Source organism: Phocoena sinus, chromosome 1, assembly GCF_008692025.1.
Source record: "Phocoena sinus isolate mPhoSin1 chromosome 1, mPhoSin1.pri, whole genome shotgun sequence".
Classification (NCBI taxonomy): Eukaryota; Metazoa; Chordata; class Mammalia; order Artiodactyla; family Phocoenidae; genus Phocoena; species Phocoena sinus.
This window is the reverse complement of record NC_045763.1, coordinates 140,337,422-140,365,018: the sequence shown is the minus strand read 5'-3', so window position 1 is coordinate 140,365,018 and position 27,597 is coordinate 140,337,422. Positions and strand designations below refer to the sequence as shown.

The following is a 27,597-nucleotide window of genomic DNA, read 5'->3' as shown; positions in this document are numbered from 1 at the left end:
GGTGGCCAATGTTGGGGTTCAGAGGGCATCTTATCCACAAGGAAGAACTTGGATGCAGTGACAGACAGACAGACACACACATGAACTGGTGCACTCACTGATACAGCGGTGTCTCCAACTCTGTAAATGAGTTATAGGGTTAAACAGACCCTCCAAGTTTACTGTTACCATAAGGAAGTGCCCTCTTTTGAGGGGTAGGGAAAACAGGGTTATTATGGGATTATATGAAAACATATGTGTGAAACTTTTGAAAACTGTAAAGCACTATAGAATTTAAAGAATCTATCATTCAATAAAAAAAAAAGAAAGTGCCCTCTTTTGAGGGACAAATCTGTTGTAAACCCCCTGCGTCAACCCAAACTGCAACTTTCATTTCTCAAGCATTTGCTCCTCTGAAATTATTATCATTACTATGAGAAGGAGAAGGAAAATTGCATCAGCTGCTTTGCAGACACTATTTCATTGGTTACTCACACCAACCCTGCAAAATAGGTAGGAGTCCTGAGTCCTGTTACTTGTGGGCAAACCTCAGAGAAGCCCAGAACACAGGGCTAATCCTTGCCTCTTTTGTTATGACTGTAGTGAGTTGATAACTGAATTCAAATCAGTTTTATTTTTGTTATTATCCCCTGTCAGCAGCTCTGAGAAGCAATTATTTTACGAACAGAAAACTTGGAAATCAAAAACAAGGAGAGTAAGAGCTCCCATATGGCCAGTGTCATTTTAAGGGGAACCCAAGAAAACGTACCGAAGCAGCCCCATCTCAGCATCACAAGGGCCCCACCTGCACACAGGCTCTACTGGGCCAGATAGGGAGATTGTTTCTATAATATGACTTCACGTCTCATTGAAATTTTTAAAGAACGATGCTAAAAAGAGAACCTTAAAACCTGCAGCTGTCAGACGGCAGGAAGTGGGAGTGAGCTGGGTTTGGGAGCTACACAGCAATTCTCTTAGCCCAAAGCATGCCCTTTCCCCTTGAAGGGACTACAAAATGGAAGTCTTTGTAAAGACACTGTGTGCAGCCAGCATTAGGGACTGTTAGACACAATTCCACCCTTGTGCAAAGGACACACTGAAAGCTACAGACAGCCAGGTCCCCACGAGACCCCACATGTGGGAAGAACGGAAACGCACGAGGATGCTGACAAGGAAGGGTCGTATGAAGAACCACAGAGGCGTTTTGGTGTAGACTCAAAAAATCTCAAGGAGCTTTTTGCCTACCAGTTTCCCTGACCACAGCCCTACTCTGTAGAGTTTCCATGCCCTCTTCAACTGTCTGCATTATTTTCTTGGAAACTGGAAGTTTATGTCAACTCATACATTTCTGAGGTTCTAGGGTGAGGGTTTTTTTGTTTGTTGAAATGTCTAGGCTTAGAATTAGCAATATTAAGGTGCGGCAAAGGAAAGGACATTGTCCTAATTCTGCTAGTTTAAAGAGGAACAGACCAAAGAGTGACTTCAAATAAAGGAATTATTCCTCCAAAGTGCCTACAATACTTCTTCTCCTCAAGTTTACGCAGGCAGATAGTCTAGGGCTGGCTGTCCAGTTTCAGGGGTGAGTTTATCACAGGAGTCTCTAGTACTTCTCTGTAGATGTGTGTGCATTTGGCCTAATACATACACCTCAAGCATGTAATAGTCAGCTGTGAACTGAGTATTTCCCCAATGGAGCAGACTAGAACAAGATGAAAGTTCCAGAGAGGAAGCAGTGAGCTCCAGTTTCCCCATCTGTAAAATGGGGACAGTAAGACCTAACTTGCAGTGCTGTTGGGAGACTTAGGAGTAATACACATAGGTGTTTGGTAAAGCTTGGCACATGGTACTTAATAAATTATAGCTCTTATGATGATATTGAAAAATGAGGTCAACAGATCCAACTGTTAATTAACTATGTGAGAAATTGGGCCACCGCTGGATTACTCATTTACATCCAGGCCCTCAAACAAGCTGGCACCTCAGGGCCTGGATGCCTGTCCTTCCTGCAACTTCCTGGCTGGCTCCTCCTGCCCGCAGCCCTCATCCCATCCATCACTTCACATTTTCCAGACCTCTGCTCAAATGTCACCTCACTGTCTTCCCTGAGCTCCTTATATACAATAGCACTTCTTACTCTGTTTCATTTTTATTTATATTACTTATCATTACCTGACATCATTAACGTATTGCTTTATTCCTTTATTGGCTGTCTTCCCCCTTGAAGAGATGCATCCAGTGGGCTGAAAGTGTTTTCTGCACTGCTGCATCCCTAGGACTTAGACTAGTGCTGGCGACATATTAGATGATCAATAAATATTTGCTGAATAAACGGAAGGAGGAACAGTATCTAGAGAGTTCTGAGATTTTGGAGTTGGAAGGGGACCCAGAGGTCTTCCTCCCCTACCTTGCATCTAATGTAGAACAGACCTCCACTGACAATATTATAGGCAGGGAGCCTTCTCTTTACGACTGGAACATGTCAGATACTTTTCCAGCTACTCATGAAATTGTTCACAGCTGAGCCCAAACCCTGCCTCTCTGTAACTCCCACAGAATGGCACGGTCAGGGCCTTTGCAACCAGAGGCTAGGTCTTCCCAGACTGATAGCATCCTTCGGTCCATTACCTGTGAATAACGAGGTTTCCACCTAGGTCTTACTCCCTTGCATGTGTGTCACTTTTCTCATGTTCTTTTTAAAGTGAAGCCGTCAAAAACATCACCAGTACAGAATAAGATATCCTGGTAATATGGTCTAAGATATGTAAGAATTAAGCATTTGACAAAGAAGGTCACCAGAAATGACAGATTCCAAGAGAAATGATGTGCTAAATCTTAATAATAATACAAAACAGAACATAAAACTGAGCTTCTGTCAAAGCTCTGGAGAAGGAAATAACTCTTAGCCTCAAAGGCATAAAAAAGATCACGTAGAAAATAAAAAGATGAACATATTTCATCATGTAAAAATGAAACTTTGCATACCAAAAGAAAAAGAATAAAACAAAATAAAAAGGCAAACCTCAATGGGAAAAATACCTGCAGCATACAATGTGTAAGTGACAGGTTACATGAGAAGCTCATATCAATAAAAAAAGTTAATGTAAGAGGATTTCAACAAGAGGGAAGGGCACAGAGTGGAAATTCATTTAGAACAAATAAAGTCAGCAAACACACAAACAGAAAAATGGTCTGCTTCAGTAATAAAAAAATCCAAATGAAGACAATTAGATATTATTTAAAAATAGCGATACCCAATTCTTGGGAGTGTACAATGAAATGCAGCTCTCATACACTACTGGCAGCCTTGTAAAGTGGTATGGCTGCTTTGGAAAGTAATTTGGTAATATGTATTATGAGTCATAAGAATGTTCATACCCTTATTATAGCAATCATAGACATCAATATTAATGATAAACTCCCAAATATATGTTTTTAAAAATATATGCATTTATTCCCTGGGGCTGGAGATGGGAGAGGGGATTGGCTGTATGCTGGCAGGAGGGATCTTACTGATGTGATGAAAATGTTCTAAAACTGGAATGTGGTGATGGTCATGCAGTTTGGTAAGTTTACTAAAAATCATTGAATTGTACGTATAAAATAAGTAAATTTTATGGCATGTAAACTATATCTTTATAAAATTCTTAGAAGTGTACAAATATTTTCATTGCAGCATTTTTATTAGGCATGGAAGAAAACCATCTAATATCCCAAAGAAAAAATGGTTAAAACATATAAAAGACGAACAAAACAACAGGATCCGTCATATACTGTGTCCGAAACTGGCAGATCCTTCTTGTACATCCTGCATTTCCACATATATTGCTTTCTTCTCTCATACTCCCTCCTCCCCAGACTTCTCTTAGCGGCTACTTAGTCTTACGATCTTGTTCAACATCATAATTTCAAGTGAAAGCTCTACGGAGAATTGGTCTCTTCCCCTCTCAGTCATCCTTCCGTCCCACCACGTATTAAAAGTAATTTTAGCCAAAATGTTTGCTTCCGTTACTACAGGGGGCAGAACAGAACATGTCTCTTATTCCCCTTTGTCTTTTTTTTTTACTGATAAAGCAAAAGACTTTATTGGGAAGGGGCACCCGGGTGGAGAGGAGCAGGGTAAGGGAACCCATGAGAACTGCTCTCTCCTCTTTGTCTTTTTGACACTCAATGGAATCCTTGTGTGGCCCACAGAAGTGTGCTTTTAATAAGGCTTATTTCTGCCTGGAAGTGTACACTGTTATACTCATCATACAGCAGGCTAACTGACAAATGAAGACTTCCCCCTCCTCTCCTGAGCCTCTCTGGATGACTGGGAAGCTCCATAGGTTTCTGACCTGTGCATTATTTGAATTCTCCTACCACCTGTCTGCTTCCTTTACATGATTCATCTTCCTCCTCTCTCTTCCTAACTGTGGGCTTAGTGAGTCTGTTTCTTGACTTAGTCAAGCCTCCTTGGTAGCCTTCTACCCTGCACTGTGGGGCAGTCTGGCTTTCTGGGCAGCAAAGAACATCTTGATCAATGAAACACAATTATCCCAACAGTATTTGGTACAGACACTTAATGGGCCGTCTTGCTTCTCTGCCCACCTAACATCTTTTTCGCCAAAACTTTTCCTCCATGTATCACCATCCAGCGGCAACCTCGGATCTAAGTGTCTATGGGAGCCTGAACATTTAAACTCTGTCGAACCAGGAATACAGGGGCACGAGAGCTGCATTCCACAGCTTGAGCATCTGTGAACCACCAGCCAGAATCCAGAACAAAGATGATGAAGAAGAGGCGGGAAGAGGGTGGAAAAGTGAAATGAAGGACACCCCCCAGGGGCTGCTGTTTAATCCTCCTTCTGTAGGGCTGTGGACCAGGAGTCAGGCGCCCTCCACTGCTTCCTCGGGGCTGCAAGTGTCAGAGCCTCTTCAGTCAGGGAGTGTTTCAGCAGCATTTTCGTTACAGCACAACAACAATTTATAACAAGTTTTGAGGCAATGCCGAAGAAAAGCAAAAATAATTAGCGGTGCTGTTCAAGTCTCCTCCCCTGGCTTGTTTCATTAGAAAAATCAATCAAGGCATTAGTGGCCAAGCCTGTTTCTAATGAGCTTTATTCTAATTAGACCTGTGCATTATCATTTCAGTTGGAAAAAGGAATCGTTCGTAATGACCAGTAGGGGTATGACAGCCTCTGACTGTTCTGTTGACCATGTAGAGGAATGATCACCACGATAACAACCACAGTGACAAGAGCCCTAGTATACCGGCCTTTTCATTTCCAAGAGAGAATGTACTGACTAAACAGCTTTAAAACTCCCATGAAGTGTTTATTACACCCAAATCCTCATTCTACTGATTCTGTCCTTCTAAAAAGGATATTTTAGAAGCTTCAAGGGACCTATTTCTCAAGGTCCTGCTTTGCCTGACGTTGGCACTCAGATGACTTCGATGATGCTCCTTTCCCCACGAGGAGGCGAGCAGGAGTGAGGACAGGGAAAAGCAGGGATGGGACTTCCTTGGCGGTCCAGTGGTTAAGACCCTGTGCTTCCAATGTAGAGGGCACAGGTTCGATCCCTGGTCGGGGAACTAAGATCTCACAAGTCACCGCATGGCAAGGCCAAAAAAAGAAAAGAAAAAAAAAAAAAACAGCAGGGATACAGAATGCAGGATGCCCATGTCGCTGGGCCATACTGATCTGATGTCCTAGAGCAGGGTTGGCGACTTTCTCCGTGAAGGACCAAAGAGTAAATAATTTAGGCTTTGCATTCTAAAGGGTCTCTGTTGCAACTCAGCTCTAGCTATAAGCATGAAGGCAGCCACAGAGAAAAGTAAAAGAACGAGTATGGCTGTGTTCCAACAAAACTTTATTTGTGGACCCTTAAGTTGGAATTTCACATGATTTTTCACATGTCAGAAAATATTATTCGGCCTTTTGTTTCCCCCAACCATTTAAACACATAAAAACTATTCTTGTCTGGCAGGCTAGATTTGGCCCATGGGCTGTATTCTGTCCACTTTTGTCACAGAAAATACAATTACCATCTGTAGGTTCAGAGGCTAACTCTGTCACGGGTTCAGGCCCTCTTCCTAAGAGCTCACACAGCAGAGATAAATTCCACCTTGAGAGACATTTCTCTCAAGATGGGGCCAGGGTTCTTCTCCAAAAGGTTGTTTTATAAAATTGTTCTTATAAACCAAAAAACCATCGATCAAAATCAAAATTAAATTAAAAAATTTTCTTACAACCCCGTCTTGCTAATAAATTAGAAAGTTTTCAAGTTTCATTTAAATCTCTGTCCGTATGTATGTCATTTTTATATAGTTTCAATCCTATGATAGACAACAAATGTTTAAATTTTATTTATTTTACTTGATATTATCTTATAAAACATTTCCCTGTTATACCTGATTCCTTATAATGATAAAGAGATACACCATAAAATTTTGCGTAATTCTTTGCAGAAGATTTCCAGGTCATTTGATGGACTTAATTCAAAGAGATGTCTTAAATTAGTCTATTCTCAGGTATAAGAGTTAAGATTTAAATACCATCCCTAAGCCAGGAGAACCCACTTGGTGGATTGGAGCCTCATGGGTCTCCCCTAGGATTCACTTCCTCTAGGACATGAAGCTTCATGGGTCTCCTCTAAGACTCACTTACTTCAGGACAATGGCTTTAGCAGGCCTGGGATTTCAATCTATATGCCTCTTGACAAAGATGTGCCTTCCAGACAAACTCTTTAGAGCTCTTTGTTCTGAACTAATTGCTTATACCCTAGAATTTATTTTGAACATGGCTGGAGGTTTGGGGAGACTAAGAACACACCTCCTTTCCTTATAGTTTTTAACTGAGAACAGTCAGATGAGAATCAGCGTTCTTGCTGGATTAGAGAACCCAGCAGGCTCTCCTTATCCCCTCTCCTCCCACCCCCCTAAGGCCTTATGGATGGTGACTGACTCACCCAGTCACAGGTGGAGAGAGTAGAGAATGCTGGGTTTGCCCGTCTTAATGCTCCATGGGCTAGCCTACCAGACAGGGGAGAATGTTCCCTCTTGACTACACAGAGGAGCAACACTGTTTGCTGGACCACAGCGCTCACCTTCCCTTTCCTTCTTCTTTGCTTTCAGAATAGGAAGCACATGCATTTGGCCGGGGAGAGGACTGCAGCTACTGACGGGATGTCCCTGCCCGCAGAAGGCACAGAAGAATGAACTAGCTAGATATGAGGGAGAAAAGGCCCAGAGAGCAGTGAGGAGTGGGTGTCCTGGGCCCATGGTTGGGGAGAACATGTCCGTTTGGCTTCCTTCCTCTTCCAGGACATGGCTAAGGTGGGCAAGCTGCACCCTAAAAAGAGGAAGAAAAGCAGGGTCCGTGGGATTTCATGATGGATCCTGAGGTTTCTATTGGCCTGATGAATCTTATACATTTTCCTGGGAATTAACACTTTGGGAGGATAACAACTGGGGGAGGCCCAGAGGACATAAGAGAAGCTGGGCAAACAGAACTAACTGAATTTGTGGGGACTGTTTAGGCTAATAAGTTATGAAGCTCTGATTAAATTAAGGCTTGTCACACATTTGATCAACTGGCCAATAAGAACAGCAATGAATAGAGGTCAACTCCATCTGCGGCCATGACTATCAGAGCCCTTGGAAATGGGAGCGGTTTCAAATGAAATTAAAACAGGAGCACTGGGCTTCCTTGGTAGTGCAGTGGTTAAGAATCTGCCTGCCAATGCAGGGGACACAGGTTCGAGCCCTGGTCCAGGAAGATCCCACATGCTGCGGATCAACTAAGCCCAGGTGCCACAACTACTGAGCCTGCGCTCTAGAGCCCATGAGCCACAACTACGGAAGCCTGTGTGCCACAACTACTGAAGCCTGCGCACCTAGAGCCTGTGCTTCACAACAAGAGAAGCCACCGCAATGAGAAGCCCATGCACCGCAAGGAAGAGTAGCCCCTGCTCGCCGCAACTAGAGAAAGCCAGCAACAAAGACCCAATGCAGCCATCAATCAATCAATCAATCAATCAAAACAACAACAACAAAAACCCAGAAGAACTTCAGGTGACTTAGAGCATGCCTTGGTGCCCGTGTATTAGTTCCTCCTGAAGGTTTTCTTCCACCAAACTGTACATATGTGGATGCAGTGGAAGGTGTGAGCAACGCCAGTGACCAGTGTAATCTGCTTGTTTTCCACCTGACATTTCGTCATACACATATTCCTGTTTTCATAGACTTCTCTGAACTTTGAGAAATTTAAAAGATACAGAAAAGTATAATGAATGTAACAAGCACTGCATTTCAATCACAGGCATAAGAACTAGTAATATTTTATAACATTGCTTCTAGCTGCCACTCTCTCCCTGAAGAAATGAAACTACCATCCCAGTCCCATTCCCCTTCCCCCATCCCCAGGTACAACAATGATCATGGGTTTGGTATGATCATTTTGATACTTTAATAATTGTATCATATTCATAATATACCAAATAAACTATACATCTTATATATGAATGTTTACGTATAAAACAGATATAAATACATGCCATTCATAAATATATCATATAAAAACGTACTACAGTAATGTGTGCACGCACACGTGTATGTATAACTGGTGTTTGATAAATATTTGTTGAATGTCCATCTAAAAACAGTGTATGGTTTTTTTAATTTGTATGGTGTCATACAATTTTTTATCATTCTGCTTATTCCTCTATTCATTTAATAATATGATTTGAGATCTATAATTGTGGATAGATATATATATATATATGCGTCTGGGTCATTTCTTTTAACTGCTGCATGATATTGTACTGTGGGACTATAAAGGATTTTATTTATTCACTCCTCTAGTGCTAGGCACTTAAACTGCTTCCAGGTTTAAAACATTTTTTTTGCTACTGAGCATAGTATGTATGCTTCAGTGAACTTTATTGCATACATGTAAGAGAATTTCAAGGATATAGACTCATAACTTTAATTGATGGTTTTTATTGGTTAGCATTAATAGTAGTACTTCCTTATATATGCTGGCTACAGATCCTTTTCATGTTTTAAGTATTGCAAATATATTCCAAACTTAGTTTACTAGAAGCTCTGCATTTGGGAATTATGAGACTTATTAATAAGATAGATACTGACCCATGATACTCACCTGACTCTCTGTGTCTATTTTAAATTTGTTAACAACCCACAAGGGAGGCAGAATATGATTAAACATCTCCAAACCTCCAACAACCAATTTCGAGAATATGAGTTTAAAGTATTTGGTACTCCTCTTTTGACTCTATTTAGAAAAATGGGATTAAAATGAGGGCAATCTAGAAGTGTCTGCCCCAAGAATGCTTTCTCTAGGAATTCTCCACAGAATTTCAAAGAGAGGAAAAAGTATCCCACAAATAACAAGATATATCAGAATAAACATTTCAAGAAATGTACAAAACATATGTTTTATAATTCCTTCCCAATTGATATAAAGGGGCATGCCTCATTCTTTGCTACAGAGGGTTCTGTTTAGTGGGAGTTTGGAAAGTTGCGGGTAAATCAGATAAGATACTCTCTGAAGTTCCTCCCAACTGAAACTTTACGCTGCTAGATTAGAAGCTCCCTTAAAGGCAAGGACCCAATTTCCTAATTCCTCACGGTGCAGCTCCATGGCCCTGGCTCATCTCTGCGTCCAGAGAACACATTCCAGATAAGCTTGTTAAATGAATCAAAGAAGTTAGTCTTATTGCTTTAATGATCTTGTTAGGGATCCCCTTTCCTAACTTTGTGTTGTTGTTATAAACATTTTAAGACTAGTATTAATGAATATTTGCAAAAGCAGGTTTTAAGCAACCCACAAGAATTAAAAAAGAATGAACCCTCCAAACAGCAAAAATACAGATAGGGATTCAGCTGTACCCGGGCCACTGACTCACAGACTCATTCTGTAATCAGCTCAAAAGCTGGCACGGGTAATTTAATGGCTCTATAAATGTTCACACGAAACTAATTCCTTAACATGTTTATACCACACAGGAGGGAGGTGGGCCAGTACACCGGAAAATATCCTGTTCTAATTCTCTGTCTACAAGGAGACATCTATACCACAGGAAGGCACTTGCTCAAGCAAGGTTCAATCTGATAAGGTCTGCATGTTCAGTTTCAGTCACCACCTCCCCCAAATCCTTCCTCTACAAATGGCCTTTATGATGTGGATACAGGCAACTTCAACCAAAATAAAAGCTACCAATCACAGAGCACATACAACACAGCAAACACTCCGCTGTAGACTCTACATGAATTTTCTTTAATTTCCCGGACAAGTCAGTGTTACTATCCAAATTTTTTGGTGAGGAAACTGAGGATCAGAAAGGTTAAACAATTGGCCTGAGGTCACACAGCTACTACTGAAGTGGGTCTTTGGATTTGCCTGGGGTTTGAAGCACAGGCTCTTTCACTTGCTCCGTGCTGCCTCTTTTCTTGACTTTTCTCAGTTCTGTTTCTTGGCACTGTACCTACTACATACCTGCCATGGGGCTCCTAACTGTTAAGAGCCCCTCCTATCACGCTGAGCCCTCTGCTACAGGAGTCTGCCCCATCACACCTCCTTCCTTCGTGTGCTTCTGCTTCTGCTAAGCCCAGTGGTCTTATTTGCCCTATTCACTCATTCAACAAATTTATTAAGCCTCTGTTCTGTCCCAGGCCCTGTGCTAGGTTCTAGGCAAACAAAGAGACCCAATTTTTATCCTTAGGGAACCGTCTATGTAATGCTTCGAGTTCTTTTAGAGATTCTTAAATAATAAATCAGCAGTGACAGAGGCTGGCACCCTCTGTCCCCAAGGGCCCTCTGTAGGGCTAAAACAATGCCCCTGGATGCTAAGCGCAAAGAGTGGAAAGGCCGTGGGGAGGAGGGGAAACAGATAGCCCAGGAAGAGGACGGGGAGGAGAAACCGAATGGGAACAAGACAAAAAAAACGACACAAGCCAGCATCACTGTCTCTCTGCTCTGAGTGGTACCCTGGGCCACCATCTTTTGCCCAAGTACTATACCCATGGCAAAATGACACCATTCACCGATTGTGCCCCAGGTTGCTGTTGAGTTCAGAGCACTGTCGGCCTCACTGCATTCATAAAAATGGCATGGTTTTTATTTGTATTCATGTACTCCCCTGTTCTGGAACCTGGACTCTTCTCCTTTGCTACTCCCTAAGGCACCAGGCTGATAGAACCTCAAGAATTCTCTGAAAATCAAGCCCTCCAGAAAAAAGAAAGTGAGCAGAGACTGGGTGTGTTGCATTCTTCTAGGCTTGCTGCCTCCTTTATTTTCCTTGGCTGCATGGCCTATGACTAGTAGCTACATGGAATGCTGGGGAACGCTAGGATCCTCAAAGTCCACGGTGTGCACGCACTTCGCCAGTGGCTCCTGCACCAATGTTATCATAGTAACTATTAAGAAGTCACCTGCATAAAGCTATGCGGTAGGGAGAGAAACAAAACAGGGCTGAGTCACAGCCTTACCCTTGTAATTACAGCTTTACTTTGACCAGCGAATGAGGAAAGGTACGTACAGGAGAGAGAGCAGGCAAGGCAGGGGGATGAAGGGGAAGGAGTCACAAAGAAGGGTTTGGTTATTAGCAAAATTAAGACCCTGCTGTGTTTCCCATGGAGCAAGGAGCTGTTTAATGGAATAACGGCAGCCCAGCCCAGTTCCAAAACACATGCGCCAGCAAGAGCATCTCTCTGCCAGTGCTGAAGGCCCTGGTTGTTACAGAAATTGACAAGCTAGTGGGAGGGACATGCTATGACTTCCTCTGTACACATGGAGCAGGCTGGGTGACATTCTTCAGGATCTGATACAACAGTCCCATGTTTCTCATCACTAGCGGCACTGAGGAGACCTGTAAACGCACCACCAGAAAGTAAAACCTATCATCAACGCAGGTGCCAAATATTATATTCGATTCTATAGCAGCTCTGCAGTTAAACAGTCTACTTCAGGAAGAGTTTATATATAGAACCAAAAATCATGGCTCATAATTACACACAAGTCACTCTCTTTACCAGATGAAAAGCAAACACCTTCGGATCTCTGACACACTGATTCATAACGTAGTTCAGACTGATCTGACATAATATTAAGAAAAGGAGCCCTTGAAATAAATTTATAAATGCAGACTTACCATGTTTCTCACCAACTAGGTTAGTTCTGGGGCCAAGGAAATCAGGCCACTTCAGGAACCCAAACATTTTCTAAGTGTAAATGATTTTTCAACAGATGTAAAAGGTCTACAGATAAACATATTTTAACATCAGCTGATTTTAAATCCATCCGCTGCTCTAAGACATTTCCTCAAAAGGTCACATTGAATAATTCCAGTCAGCAGAGGTGGAGTCTCAAAATCGTACAGGAATATGCGAGGCATGGTGGCACGCTGATGGCTCACCCTCGGGGGGTGAAGTACTATGAGCTATTCTCAAAGAGGAGAAGGGAGCGATGAAAGGAAGGAGAATGGGTTTTCTTGGAGTTACCTGTGCTTAGTTTCCTAATTTTCTTTACAGTCAGAGATACATATGGATAAGATCAGACCCTGACGAGACTCGTGGGTGCTCATGGGTATAGTTGGGCCCTGGATCTGAGCAAAGCCCATAAGTGAAATGCACGGGTTCTTTGCCTGGGGCCCAAGGACAGGCTCCAGACAGTTAAAAAACTCTAAAATTTTACTTAAGAATTTTGTGTATATGATATCATGTGCAGTTTTATAGGGAGAGTCTTTCTAACTTTTACAACATTCCAAAAAAATGCCCATGACCCAACAGAGCTTAAGATGCTTTTCACGAGGAAAACTAACCAGATGCAACTGGCATTGCACTGAGACATTCTTTATTTAACATTCAGGGCTCTCTCTGAGAGAGCAAAAGACTTCTCAGTTGTCAGCTGTTCTTACATCTTCCTAAAGCAAAATATAAATCCCTGCGTTTGCCTGGGAAAGACAGTATTAATGCAGATACTTAAAAAATGTATTTACTTTTTCTGCTTCTTACAAGTACACAAATATACCGTAGAAAGCATATCTTAAAATCTGATGTGATCTGTCTTTGGTACGATATTCAGAAACTTCTCCACAGGGCCAAGTTTTAATCATCTAGATCCCTTCTTTCTCCTCTAAATATAGTGAAAGACGAGAGTTTAAAATCATTATCTTGCTCTGCAGTAAACTGTCATTTTCTTTAAGCTGTAAAATTAGGCAAATGTCACCACTTCACATAAAGTTCAGGAGCCTGTGAACTGTCAGGGACAACAACTATAGATTGTAATGGAATAATGGTTAGGTATCCAAGTGAAAAATAATGAGGTAAAGATAAATGAGGTGCTCCCATTGTTTCACAGCATTTTTTTACTCTCCAAAAGGAAAAGCAAAAGTAGATCAGAGCTTACAATGCTCTTTTGAACTCTCACTGCTCTCCTGACAAAAATCTCTCTCGTGGTCATCTCCAGATGCAGCTCAGTGTCCTGGCTTTCTTCACGCCAGCATAGTGAAATGGTGTCAAGTGTCCAAGGATGTCCCAACTGCCTGGTTCACGGACCTCAAGTTTCAGCACTTGACCCCTGAAACACCTACGTTCAATACAGGAGGACCTGACTCACGGTGATAATGGTATAAGGGGTGATGGAAGAAGGACTCCTCCATTGGTAAAATAATGACCTTTTCAAAGAAATCTGCATTTAAAACTGAGCTCCTCAAGTCAAGGGACTCTTTCCTACTTATTCTGTATCCCTTAGTTCCTATCTGTTTTTCTATCCTGAGTCACAGCATAACCTGGTATGCTAAATAATTAAACGATGCTAAATAATTTAGCATCAAAAGTGCTAAATACTTTGTTAATGCATTTTTGCTACTTGCTTTTCTTTGACACCAGTAACTTCTTAGAAAACTGCTTGCCCAGCTGTGGTGCAAAAGTAAACTGCAGCTCGGCACCACGATCATTTTTGATTTAGAGTAGTCCACATTAAGTTTCACTGTAAGTATTAAACCACCTAGCAGTCCTTGTTTCCTTATACTAATGGTACGTTTGCATATATCTTGAGAAAGACAGAACAGAGATTTCTCTTAGTATGGAGAGGAGAGTTGAAAGGTAAATCAAAGTATGCCCCGTAGACATTCAATAAATACAAAGGATGAATCAAGGAACGGCAGGTTTAAATCTCTACAGATTCACTCAATTTTGCTTCTTACCAACTTAAGGAAGAAAAGAGGAATTCCTGGACATTTCTGAGAAAGATTATATCTCAAAACTCAAGGCCTCTCAGAATGACTCCAATTTGCACCATGAAGCTCTGAGTTTAGTTTTTTAAAATCAATCCTATATAACCTAAAGAATAGATGTGAATTGCATTTATGGTTGCCTAAATATTAGTTGGACCAAAGAAATATTTAGCAATGGTAAAAAGTCAGGAAAATGATTCATAAGAATCCAACTTCCAATTTTGGTTATATAAACTATGGTGAAGACTATATTAAGCTGAACACATATATTAAAAAGGAACATTTTAATTTGGGGAGGCTTAATGTTTAGATGATACATAGGATAGCATATTCACAAAATTCAGAAGGATGAACTTTAGGTAAGAGAGCAGAAATAGGAAAGTTTGGTTCAGAGAAGATACAAAATTCCCTTAGAAATTTGTAACTGGGCACGTATCACAGATTATATAACAGCTCATTTTTTAATATAAATGTATTCAATATATAGTGGGAACACTGTATCCTGAATCTACAAATGCTCCTTTGTCCAAGGAAAGTTCCATCCAATAAATGATCAAGTTATAAACTTTGCTTTTGTTGTGCTAAACACATCACAGTCTACATCCTGGATGCAAAGTAAGAAGGGAAGTAGAATTTCAGATGGGAACAATGAATTTCAGTTTTGAGTAACAAGAGGTAGAATTTCAATTATGGAAACACACCAGAAAGAGATTAGATCACTTAAAACACCTTGTCAGGGTCTGTAAATGTTGTTTAAAAAGATAACTTACAATTAAGGTCTCAATTTTTACAGACTACCTCTGACTACTAAGCAAATATTTTTATTGCCAAAAAGCTAGTGGAGGAGAAATAATCCAGAGAAAGAAAAGATCTTCACCATTACAGTAGGAACAAAATATTGTTTTTTATGCTTCTCTTTACTGAAAACAAAATGTTACTGGCAAGTTGAACAGCTTTTGAACCAATATGTGACACCTGGTAATTATTCCTAGATGATGTTTTCAATCTAAAAAGTCATGCATAAGCTAAAATTTCACTAAAAGTAAAAAAAAAAAAAAAAAAAAAAAAAATACTCAAATGAGAATGTAAGCATAGCCAAGGAACACTATAGATTAAACTATTACTTTAGTTCATTACCCATTTCTATTTTTCACATTGGTAATATATGCTGGTCTTTTAATGGTGCATTAGAAGATTATATAATGATTCTTTCAGGAGAGGTCCACCTCAGAGAGGAGACTGTTACTGAAGTACGGATGAATTTAAGACCTCCTTCACTATCTTCCATTGACTGATATATACATAACCTAGGAATTCATGAAGAAATGCTCAAGGGCCACAAAAAGTAAAAAAAGAAGTAAAAATTAAAGTGGAAAAATTTCAAAGGTAAAATTGGCCCGTGATGCCTTAAGCATAGTCGTGATATGTTCTGAATTTAGAATTTAACTCTTCTTCAGAATAAGGTTTTCAAATTATAATTCTCAGATGTATAACTTTAGTATTTAAAATTCACTCCCTGCAGTGATAAATTTAAATTCTCTAAGCACGTAAGCCTTTAATGATTACCATATTGAACCCTTCATTCAGTTAATTCTCATATGGCACTCTGAGATCATAAGTATGGGTTAAATTTCCACATGAATCAACTTTGTGTCTTACTGTCACTGTAAAAACCACACACTTTTAGAGAAGCAACCTGGAGACTCTGCTTTGGAGTCAGACAGATGTGGGCTGGAATTCTAGCACGACCGCTATTAGCCTTGCAAACCTGGGTAAGTTACTCAAGCATGAGCCTCAATTTCCTTATCTGTAAAATGCAAATATTACCTGTCTCATGGCCACTTCCCTGAGGGAAGGTATTGATTGCAACATGTTTGCAACATTTGTCAATAACTCAGAGCAACATTGGGTATGTAGAAGACAGGTACTAAGGACCTCCTTGCTTGCAGTCTGAGGTCCGAGCAGGGCATCAGGTGCAGACAATACACAGTGATAGAGAGCAACGCTCTGTTTCTAGGCAAAGGCTCTTACCAGTCTCTACCTGACTTTCCACACTTTAATGAAAGATCAACGGTAGCCCAGGATCCTGGGAAGCTCTGTTATACAGTAAATATTCTCCTAGCCACATTGTGATGTGTGGACCTTTGTTTTAACTCTAACCATCCCCTTGTAAGAAAAGCTTTGTAACAGAAACCAGAATATCGTTACTCTAACTCATGAGGCAATATTTCCCTTGAAACATGTAATTTTACTTCTTACCTTTTCAATTTTTTCATCCAGCATTCTGAAGAATTCTTGCTGGCTTTCAGAGATGTGCATGCTGAAAAACAGAGAGTAGGTAAGTGCGTATTTCAGTGTTTTCTTAAACCTTGCTCCCTCAGATGAAAAATGCCGAGTCCCTAAACTTCGGGGCAGTCATTTATTTCTTGCAGACTTTTCCACTGAAGTACTCTGAAGTCACACTAAGGATAAACGTCATTACAGTAACCCTGCAAACGTGTTTCGTAACAGTCTATCAGTGCCTATGATTTAAGGAACGCAATTTCCTTTCAACGTACACGTTATTTACAGTGGTGTTACTCGGAGGCGTGTGCCCAATTTTTGCCTTGTACTTAAAACAAAAAGCACAGGCAAGCAGTACATGGCATATTTCAACCCTGTGTGGAACCATAACAAGAAAATATATCCTAGTTATTATATTAAAATGTGTATTTTACACAGGCTGTCAGCATGGTATTCAGCTGACTGTATAGGTGTGGGCTGGCAGCAAACGAGCCGAGAACTTGACCTGAATATCTCCTGTACTGGTGACAGCAAATGCACCTCTTTGGAACTGAGATCCACTGGAATGTGAGAGTAAGTGAGGAGGCATGTCTTAGTAGCCCTCGCCCTGTGTGTTTACCTGTTCTTTGCTATTTAACACCATACTTAATGAGATGGACGTGGTTGGTGAGGACAAAACTAAGAAGGTAAGGAGAGGAGAGAGGATTCACGGACAGGAGGGAAAGGGTCTTGAATGGAAGGGTGACTTATGTATTCTCAAATCCCGATGCACTAACTGAGCTCTTTCAGATAAACTGTTATCCCTGGAGATGCAGCAGACCCTGCCAGGTGGAGCAAAAGCCCACCACGGAGATCCTCGTTACCTGTGTGTTGTCTTAGAGATGGTGTAACCAGACAGCGTGAGGCTTACTCTGCTGTTCTTCATGCGCTCCTTTCAGAGAGAAGCCCTAAATCTCTTGCATAGGGACAGAGACAGAACTTTCACTCTGATGAAGTAAATTACCCTCTATCGACTGACTCCCGCCTAGGTAAACAGGGATGCCCTCCTCTCACGTGGAAACTATCAACACAGTGGCATTAATAATAGTTCTTACCTACCAGGGTACACATCGCACTGTGAGAAACAGTCCCTAGGTAACAGCTTGATTCTTAAACCCCTTCTGATGGAGAAGTTGATGATTGTTGAGTGAGGGGAGAAGATGGAAAAGCATGCTGGGCTGGCTTTACTGTCTTTCTTCAAGATTTAGGATGGGATAATTGGATTGTTTCTCATTTAGTTTATAAAGTATGAATACTAAGGGCTTCACTGGTGGCGCGGTGGTTGAGAGTCCGCCTGCCGATGCAGGGGACACGGGTTTGTGACCCGGTCCAGGAGGATCCCACGTGCTGCGGAGCCGCTAGGCCCGTGAGCCATGGCTGCTGAGCCTGTGCGTCTGGAGCCTGTGCTCCGCAACAGGAAAGGCCACAACAGTGAGAGGCCCGCGTACCGCGGAAAAAAAAAAAAGTATGAATACTTGATGCTAAGATTAATTAGATCTAAAAATCTTTTCTAAAAGCCTGTATGTTGGGATTTAACTACTACAGCTTAACAATTTCGGCTATTCCTATTTCTCTGTAATTACTAAAATTCCACCTTGGAAAACACAATGCTCCCCTGGAACATTTCTGTTTTATTGAGGTATAGTTGATTTGCAATATTATATTAGTTTCGGGTGTACAACACAGTGACTCAAAATTTTTATAGATTATACTCCATTTATACCCTGGAGCATTCTTGTGGCACCCAGGGGTCCCAGCAAAGCTCTTGTGAGTTAACTCTGCCATCAGAGGCTCTTCTTTCTGTGACTTGTCAGTTTCCTGAGACTAGGGTGATGATGTTATGGAATCTTAATGACAAGTAATCAAACGAAGGAAAGGTGGACAAAATGAGCTCTAGAGCTGAAAGACACACGGCTCCCATTTTAAGTGACTTAAAAAATAAGCTTCCAAACAATAAACACCTAAGCTGCGAAAGTATAAGAAGGCAAGGTCTTAATTCCCAAACACTTCACCTGCAAAAATGAAATTCCATTACTCCTGACAAACCTTAGCCTAAACACAGTTATTTCTTTTCTTTTTTTTTTTTTTTGCGGTACGCGGGCCTCTCACTGTCGTAGCCTCTCCCGTTGTGGAGCACAGGCTCCGGATGCGCAGGCTCAGCGGCCATGGCTCACAGGCCCAGCCGCTCCGCGGCATGTGGGATCCTCCCGGACCGGGGCACGAACCCGCGTCCCCTGCACCGGCAGGCGGACTCTCAACCACTGCGCCACCAGGGAAGCCCCACTGTTATTTCTTCATGATCATCATTACTACTTTTCAATGGCACCTCAGGGGAGTGGGGTAATCCTAATCCTCACAGCAGGACACACCCTGGCTAGTAGTTCATGGCTCACTTTTATTTAGTTATTTTTAAAAATAATAGTATAATAAGCACCCATGAAACCAAAACAAAAATCCAAAGCTGCGATTTTTATTTTTTAACATCTTTATTGGAGTATAATTGCTTTACAATGGTGTGTTAGTTTCTGCTTTATAACAAAGTGAATCAGCTATACATATACATATGTCCCCATATCTCCTCCCTCTTGCGTCTCCCTCCCACCCTCCCTATCCTACCCCTCTAGGTGGTCACAAAGCACTGAGCTGATCTCCCCGTGCTATGCGGCTGCTTCCCACTAGCTATCTATTTTACATTTGGTAGTAATATATAAGTCCATGGCACTCTCTCACTTTGTCCCAGTTTACCCTTCCCCCTCCCCGTGTCCTCAACTCCATTCTCTAGTAGGTCTGCGTCTTTATTCCTGTCTTGCCCCTAGGTTCTTCATGACCTTTTTTTTAAGATTCCATATATATGTGTTAGCATACAGTATTTGTTTTTCTCTTTCTGACTTAGTTCACTCTGTATGACAGACTCAGGTCCATCCACCTCACTGCAAATAACTCAATTCCGTTTCTTTTTATGGCTGAGTAATATTCCATTGTATATATATGCCACACCTTCGTTATCCATTCATCTGTCGATGGGCATTTACGTTGCTTCCATGTCCTGGCTATTGTAAATGGAACTGCAACGAACATTGTGGTACATGACTCTTTTTGAATTATGGTTTTTTCAGGGTATATGTCCAGTAGTGGGATTGCTGGGTCGTATGGTAATTCTATTTTAAGTTTTTTAAGGAACCTCCATACTGTTCTCCACAGTGGCTGTATCAATTTACATTCCCACCAACAGTGCAAGAGGGTTCCCCTTTCTCCACACCCTCTCCAGCATTTATTGTTTGTAGATTTTTTGATGATGGCCATGCTGACTGGTGTGAGGTGATACCTCATTGTAGTTTTGATTTGCATTTCTCTAATGATTAGTGATGTTGAGCTTCCTTTCATGTGTTTGTTGGCAATCTGTATATCTTCTTTGGAGAAATGTCTGTTTAGGTCTTCTGCCCATTTTTGGATTGGGTTGTTTGTTTTTTTTTGATATTGAGCTGCATGAGCTGCTTGTATATTTTGGAGATTAATCCTTTGTCAGTTGCTTCATTTGAAAATATTTTCTCCCATTCTGAGGGTTGTCTTTTGGTCTTGTTTATGGTTTCCTTTGCTGTGCAAAAGCTTTGAAGTTTCATTAGGTCCCATTTGTTTATTTTTGTTTTAATTTCCATTTCTCTAGGAGGTGGGTCAAAAAGGATCTTGCTGTGGTTTATGTCATAGAGTGTTCTGCCTATGTTTTCCTCTAAGAGTTTGATAGTTTCTGGCCTTACAGTTAGGTCTTTAATCCATTTTGAGCTTATTTTTGTGTATGGTGCTAGGAGGTGTTCTAATTTCATTCTTTTACATGTAGCTATCCAGTTTTCCCAGCACCACTTATTGAAGAGGCTGTCTTTTCTCCATTGTACATTCTTGCCTCCTTTATCAAAAATAAGGTGACCATATGTGTGTTGGTTTATCTCTGGGCTTTCTATCCTGTTCCATTGATCTATCTTTCTGTTTTTGTGCCAGTACCATACTGTCTTGATTAATGTAGCTTTGTAGTATAGCCTGAAGTCTGGGAGCCTGATTCCTCCAGCTCCGTTTTTCTTTCTCAAGATTGCTTTGGCTATTCGGAGTCTTTTGTGTTTCCATACAAATTGTGAAATTTTTTGTTCTAGTTCTGTGAAAAATGCCATTGGTAGTTTGATAGGGATTGCACTGAATCTGTCGATTGCTTTGGGTAGTGTAGTCATTTTCACAAAGTTGATTCTTCCAATCCAAGAACATGGTATATCTCTCCATCTGTTTATATCATCTTTAATTTCTTTCATCAATGTCTTATAGTTTTCTTCATACAGGTCTTTTGTCTCCTTAGGTTTATTCCTAGGTATTTTATTCTTTTTGTTGCAATGGTAAATAGGAGTGTTTCCTTAATTTCTCTTTCAGAGTTTTCATCATTAGAGTATAGGAGTGCAAGAGATTTCTGTGCATTAATTTTGTATCCTACTACTTTACCAAATTCATTGATTAGCTCTAGTAGTTTTCTTGTAGCATCTTTAGGATTCTCTATGTATAGTACCATGTCATCTGTAAACAGTGACAGCTTTACTTCTTCTTTTCCAATTTGGATTCCTTTTATTTCTTTTTCTTCTCTGATTGCTGTGGCTAAAACTTCCAAAACTATGTTGAATAAGAGTGGTGAGAGTGGGCAACCTTGTCTTGTTCCTGATCTTAGAGGAAATGGTTTCAGTTTTTCACCATTGAGAACGATGTTGGCTGTGGGTTTGTCATATATGGCCTTTATTATGTTGAGGTTAAGTTCCCTCTACAAAGCTGCAATCTTAACAAGAACCTAGAGGTTACTTACGTCCCACCCTTGTGTGTTTCTCCCAACTCAAGGGAACTATCATGCCCCTGCTTTCCTTTTACATAGCTTTACTCTCTCTATGCGCTTAAAAAGCAGATGATTTATTTTAGTTGTTTTTAACTTTATAGAGTGCATTATGCTCTGTGTGATGTTGCAGGACTTACTCTTTGTTCTAGTGCTATATTGCTAGGGTCCATGCTGCGTTGTGCATTGTTGCAGTGCATTCGTTTTAACTGCTAATATCCCACTGTGTGAATACAGTGTAGTTCATCTATCCAATTACCTGTCAAAGGGCATTTGGGTCGTTTCTGATTGTTCAGGTGTTCTTACCAAGTGTCAGACACTGTGATAAGAACCAGGCATACATTATTTCATTTAAGCCCCAGCCCTATAGGACAGGATTTTTCACCTCCATTTTTCTTGGAGAAAACTGAAGCTCACAGACATAAGGTCACTGGCCTGAGATTACAAAGTCAGTAAGAATGTGGTCTACGTGGTGCATCAAATGAAGATGTGAGCATTATCTGCCTTCATTATTAATAAATCTGCCATTATCAGGTATGGGATTGTCCTTCCACTCATGGGGAAAAAGCCTCATCTTATTTTATACAGCTGCATAATAAAGAATAATTTCCTGGAACCTAAATTATGTCAACGAGTAGAAAAAGTAAAATCCTTCTCTTAGCCCTCCAGAAATATTTCTTACTTGAATTCCAGAAACCCAATGATCTGACTCACAGTTTAAAATACACACACACACACACACACACACACACACACACGAGCATTATGCTGTGTGAAGAACAGGGGATTTTCTTCATAATTTTAATGTAAACACACGAGCCAATTTAATCAACTTCTCTGAAAGCTTCAGCACATGCGTGTCTGCAAAGCATGCTATTTCAATGTGCCAAAGTTAAATAAGTATTTGCTTTAAAGGAAAAAAGAAATTCTCAATAGAGTCTTTTTCTAGATGCATTTAAAAGGAGCATATATCTAATGGCTCGGATGAAAAGATGATTTGGTAGTGTTATCAGGTATCTGTTGTCCTCAGAGGCAGATAAAATTAGTGTAGATAAAAGTGATTACAAGTGAAGTGGATTAGGTAGGTTGTGATTATAGCATGACATTTACCTGAGGGTGAAAAAAATCGGTTGTCCCATTATACTGACACTGTAAATGATAAATGGATTTCAAAATGTCCAGTTTTCTTTGGAAGTAAAAAATTCAATCCCTGAGCTCATTCACCACCCCTTGAAGAGTCCTAACCACCATATCACAGTAGCCATGGCTGCAGCAGTTCCAGACACTCAGCCAGGTTAAAGTGATTATGTTATTTTTGTCTCAACCTCCTGGGAAGAACCAGAGAACACAACTTTTTCCACTTACGATATTGATTTACATATATGTCATAGTTAAAATTATTTGGGGATGGTGGTGACTGTGTCAGTTGTACTTGTGTGATCAGCACCCTTAGGGAATTTGTTTATATTTAGGCAGAACAACACAAGAGAGGTCTGCAGCCTCTGGGATTACAGCTTCTTTGAAGAAAGGGCAGGTAGCTTCAAAGTCACACAAGTGCATTTTATCACCAAGGTAGACTCAGTTTTAGAACAATATAGAAACTACTCATTATTCTCTTTAGCATTTTAATTTAGCATTTTAACTGTGAAATACTTAACACATAGAAAAGGAAACATATAATGTTATTTGTACATTTTCAAATAATAATAATTAAAGGAACACGCATGTAACCACCACTCGGATTAAGAGATAGAACCTCTGGTCCCACTGTCTTCTATCCAGTAGAAAGAACCACTATTCTGAATTTAATGCCTCTTCATTTCCTTGCTTGCCTTTATTGTTTTACCATGTACTTATATATATAATATATGGCTTAGCTCTGCCTGTTTTTGCACTTTATATGCATGAAACTGTACATAGGCAGGTACTACCACTTACCTTACTGGTACAACCTTACATTTCATGAGATTCCTCTATCTTGATCTGGGTTGCTATTGGTCATTCATTTTCACTGATATGTAGCATTCCCATCATAAGAATATACCACAGTTTTGTTACCCATTATATGTCTGACGGACATTTGGGTTTTATTTCCAAGAGCTTTTTTTTTGGCCATGTCACCGCCACGAGGCACGCAGGATCTTAGTTCCCCGACCAGGGATGGAACCCATGCCCTGTGCAGTGGAAGCGTGGAGTCTTAACCACTGACTGCCAAGAAAGTCCCATATCTTCAAGAGCTTTAAGAGCTCATGTAAACAGTGCTGCTACGGACATTTCAAAATATGCCTGCTGGCACACATGCACAAGAGTTTCTCTAGGGTATACACCTGAGAGTGGAGTTGTTTTCCAAAGTAAAACAGTACCAGTTTATATCCCTACATTCTGGTAAACATTTTAGTATCATTAGCCTTCTAAATTTTTGCCAATCTTGTGGTGTGAAATGGTATTTTTTCATATGCATTAGCTATTCATGTTTCCTCTTCAGTCAAGTGGTTGTTTACGTCTTTAGCCTGCTTTTCTATGAGTTCTGTCTTTTACTTACTGATTCATAGAATTACTTGATACATTCTGGAAACCCGAGTATTGTTAATTATATGTATTGTAAATATATTCCATCATTTTGTGGCCTTTTACTCTCCTATAGTATATTTTGATAAACAGAAGTTCTTAATTTTAATGTAGTCACAAAAATTAATCATTTTTCTTAAGATTTGCATCCTTTGTGACTTATTCAAAGTTTTTCCCTACCCCACGGTTATAAAGATATTCCCCTTCATTTTCTTCTAACTGATGTGAAGTGTCAGCTCTGTCATATATTGTGGGTCTGTTTTGGGTCTCTCTATTTTGTTCCATGAGACTAAATCACACTGTCTTCAATTACTGAGGCTTTATCGTAAGTCTTGGTTACATGGCAAGCAAAATGGAGCTCACTCTAAAAACATCCTTAGCTTTAAAAACAATATAGGAAAATAGGAACTAGAACTTACTTTGCTCTGGGTTGATGAACTAATCCCGGAATCTCTTTATTAGTTTTAAGTCTTACATTTGAACTGGCACTTTTTTCCTGAAACACATAAACACACATGTAAAAGACAAGATGAGAATCAGCAATTAAACAAGAGCATAAGTTTTCATCAACAAAACGTTAGGTTTGTTTGGGAGCCTCTGAGGTTGGGGAGGACAAAAGTCCTTACAAAGATGTCACACAGTATAAGTAGAACTGCCAAATATTTTAACAGGGAACGTTGTCATGAAAAGAGGAATTAACTTTTATAAGAGCTATGGCTCCTTTTAGAAAATAACGTGTGAGTAATATTTGATTTTTAGGTGGAGTTACTGAAAACAGTAAGAGAATCAAAGAACAGAAGATTCTAGTGAAAAAGAACAGCGGTAGTACAACCACAGCCATTGTTTGCTTGCCCAGGTTAAGTGACTTTGTGCATTTTATTTGTGAAAGACAACTGCAGTTACTGACACATAAAGTTTGCATAAGGCCCTAGCAGTGACAGGGACAAGAACATAACTAAAAATAGCCAATATTTTCCATGTATAATGAATATTGAGATTGAATTTAATTAAATTAATGAAACTCAATACTAGCCTGTATTCCAGAAATACTTCTTTGGCTTTTAGCCTGATCTGATTTCTTATTCCCAGTAAACCAGCCGCATAGGAAAGAAATACTCTCAAATCTTAAAATACAAGTATATTAGTAAGCACACTGTCTCAATACTACTACTGCTTTGTGTTTTTCCATTATCTTAAAAAAAATATTTAAGGTGCTCTAAAATTTGCTCTCTAAATATACCCCCGAAAATGAAAGGAAGGACTATTCTAAACCTACTTAACAGGTGACTATATACACTCAAGCAACCTGAGGTGTGGCAATAACTAAAGACCTGGGGTAGGTAGGGGCAAGGAATAAAAAGTCCTGTGGGCCAACCCACCATTCTCACCACAGGCAGAGTGATGTGGGACGGCACATAAACAGATGGTCCCCAAATGAGCTCTTTCAAGAGCTCATTATTTCTCCTAGGATAGCAGAAGCCATGTAAATCAGTGAAAACTGTAACGACTTACATGCCTGGTTGTTTGCTATTTACCATCAAACATGAGCATATCTGTATAATGTCAGTCCTCCAAAATAGACGGTAAGTTTGTTTGTGATCTTCCAGGAGAAGAAACAATCATTACCATTCTTTTGCAGTCTAGCTTACCCTTCTTTACCTCACACTAAACTCGAGAATGTTTTCATGAACATTTAAAAAGTATAAAATATATATTGTTCTCTCTGCTGATGTAGTCAGTGAACAACAGATGAACCACCTTATTTTTTTACAAAGAAGGTGGGAGAACAATTAGAAAACTTTAATGCACTAGGTCCAGGAGGGCGGGACCCACATCCCTTCTTTACAACTGGGACAACAGTGCCTGGCTAGGGGCCTGGCACTCCATGGGAGTCACTCATCGAATACTGGTAGAACAAATAAATGATGTCAGCACATAATTAACTTTTCTAAACATAGATAAAAATAGCTCAACTGTAGTCTCTCTGCAGGGCTGAAGATGTAGGTTCCCTCCAAATGAGTCATTTTCTCCCTTAAACTTTATGTGTGCTTGGATTAAGCACTGAAAATGGATGTATTTGATGTGACAGGACCTTATACTTTTTCTCTATTCACATAATTTGCTAAACTCTTTGAACTTAAATGATGCATCATAATTTTAAACATTGCTAAGGCAGGAAAGAGACTTCTAATTCTAAGAATGCAAAGACATATAATTATATTCTGTTTCTATTCAATTTATTAAACTGTACCCTTCATAACTATACTGTCTCACCAAATCTTCCATAAAAACACATTGTGTGGTTGCTAAAAAAAGAAGGAACTGCCCCAAACAGAGACTCAATAGATGGGGAGGACACTTTAGGACATCTCAATAGATGGCGAGGACACTTTAGAACATCAGGCACAGACGTGCCCTTCCAGGAAGTGAGAGTACCGAAGGTGAGGCAGAGATGGGGGGTGAGGGCATGGGGGATGGGGAGGAGGCAGCTGGGGATTTCTTGGTTACAAATATATATATAATTACATAGAGATTTCTATCTATTTTGTACTTATAATGTATTTGTTTTTACAAATTACCACTCATCAAGATCAGTAACAACTCACCACATGTTATTCTAACTGGTTGCATACATCAACTCATTTTAACGTTCACAAGTATATATATATTAATTTACTTTTATGCCCACATACCTCTCTGAGATAGGTATCATTATTTTCCCCATTTTATAAATGAGGAAGCTGGGCCATGGAGAGGTGAAACACTTACTGGGATTCTACAAGTAATAATAGCGTTGGGATTTGAATCCATGCAGAATGGCCCCAGAGTTCATGCTATTAGCCACTAGGCCAGTAGTCCTCAAAGTTTTTAGTATCAAGACCTCTTACCTATACTCTGCAAATTTTGATACATTACACAATATGAAAAAAATCACATTTGTTAAAATCAGCCTCAATCTCATGAGAAAAATCTTTCCTTTTTTTAATTTTAATTTTTATTTTTGGCTGCGCTGCACAGCATGCGGTATCTTAGTTCCCCAACCAGGGATCGAACCCGCGCCGCCTGCATTGGAAGTGGAGAGTCTTAACCACTGGACCACCAGGGAAGTCCCTCATGAGAAAAGTCTTGACAAAAGGTGTCAAGCTCATCGTGGTGGACACAAGTTTTCCAAAATCCTAATTTTGGTTTAATATTTGAATTTTATGACCAGCAACAAACACTGACAATTGTTTTCTTTGGAGTAACGGGCTCTATTTGGTCATTTTTGAGAAACTGTTTGCCAAATACCCAAGTCTGAATATCCATAATTTGTCTGCCAGGCACTTATTTTCTACAGTAGAGATGGTGTCCCACAAAAAAACAGCTGCAAGTTCAGCTTGCAACTCAATCAATTGCAGAAGTGCTTTCCCTTGAGATAAAGATCTTATTAAAAAATAAAAAGATATGCATCTAAGAGTTAAAAACTTCAATAATTTCTACCGCTTCATTAAGGGCATTCTTTTTTTTAAGAATCAATTTTATTTATTTATGGTTGTGCTGGGTCTTCGTTGCTGCCCACGGGCTTTCTTTAGTTGTGGCGAGCGGGCTTCTCATTGCGGTGGCTTCTCTTGTTGCGGAGCACGGACTCTAGGGCG

At 40.2% G+C, this 27,597-nt stretch overlaps 1 protein-coding gene across 7 annotated transcripts in view; it reads right to left on the bottom strand.

The window, feature by feature from the left end:
• The window catches only part of C1H1orf21 (chromosome 1 C1orf21 homolog), a 265,201-nt gene that overhangs the window by 33,774 nt on the left and 203,830 nt on the right, over nucleotides 1–27,597 (bottom strand). For 5 of the 7 annotated variants that reach the window (XR_004349888.1, XM_032631797.1, XM_032631778.1 and 2 more), the window contains 2 exons: nucleotides 24,382–24,458; nucleotides 16,477–16,537 (listed from right to left, as the gene is read on the bottom strand). Coding sequence is in view for 6 of the 7 variants with exons in the window: in XM_032631797.1 (XP_032487688.1) it covers nucleotides 16,477–16,537; nucleotides 24,382–24,458 (138 nt within the window). In the remaining variant the exon portion in view is untranslated. Of the gene's footprint in view, nucleotides 1–10,126; nucleotides 11,851–16,476; nucleotides 16,538–24,381; nucleotides 24,459–27,597 lie in introns of those variants that run through there. The other 2 variants (XM_032631760.1, XM_032631753.1) reach the window with 1 other exon arrangement.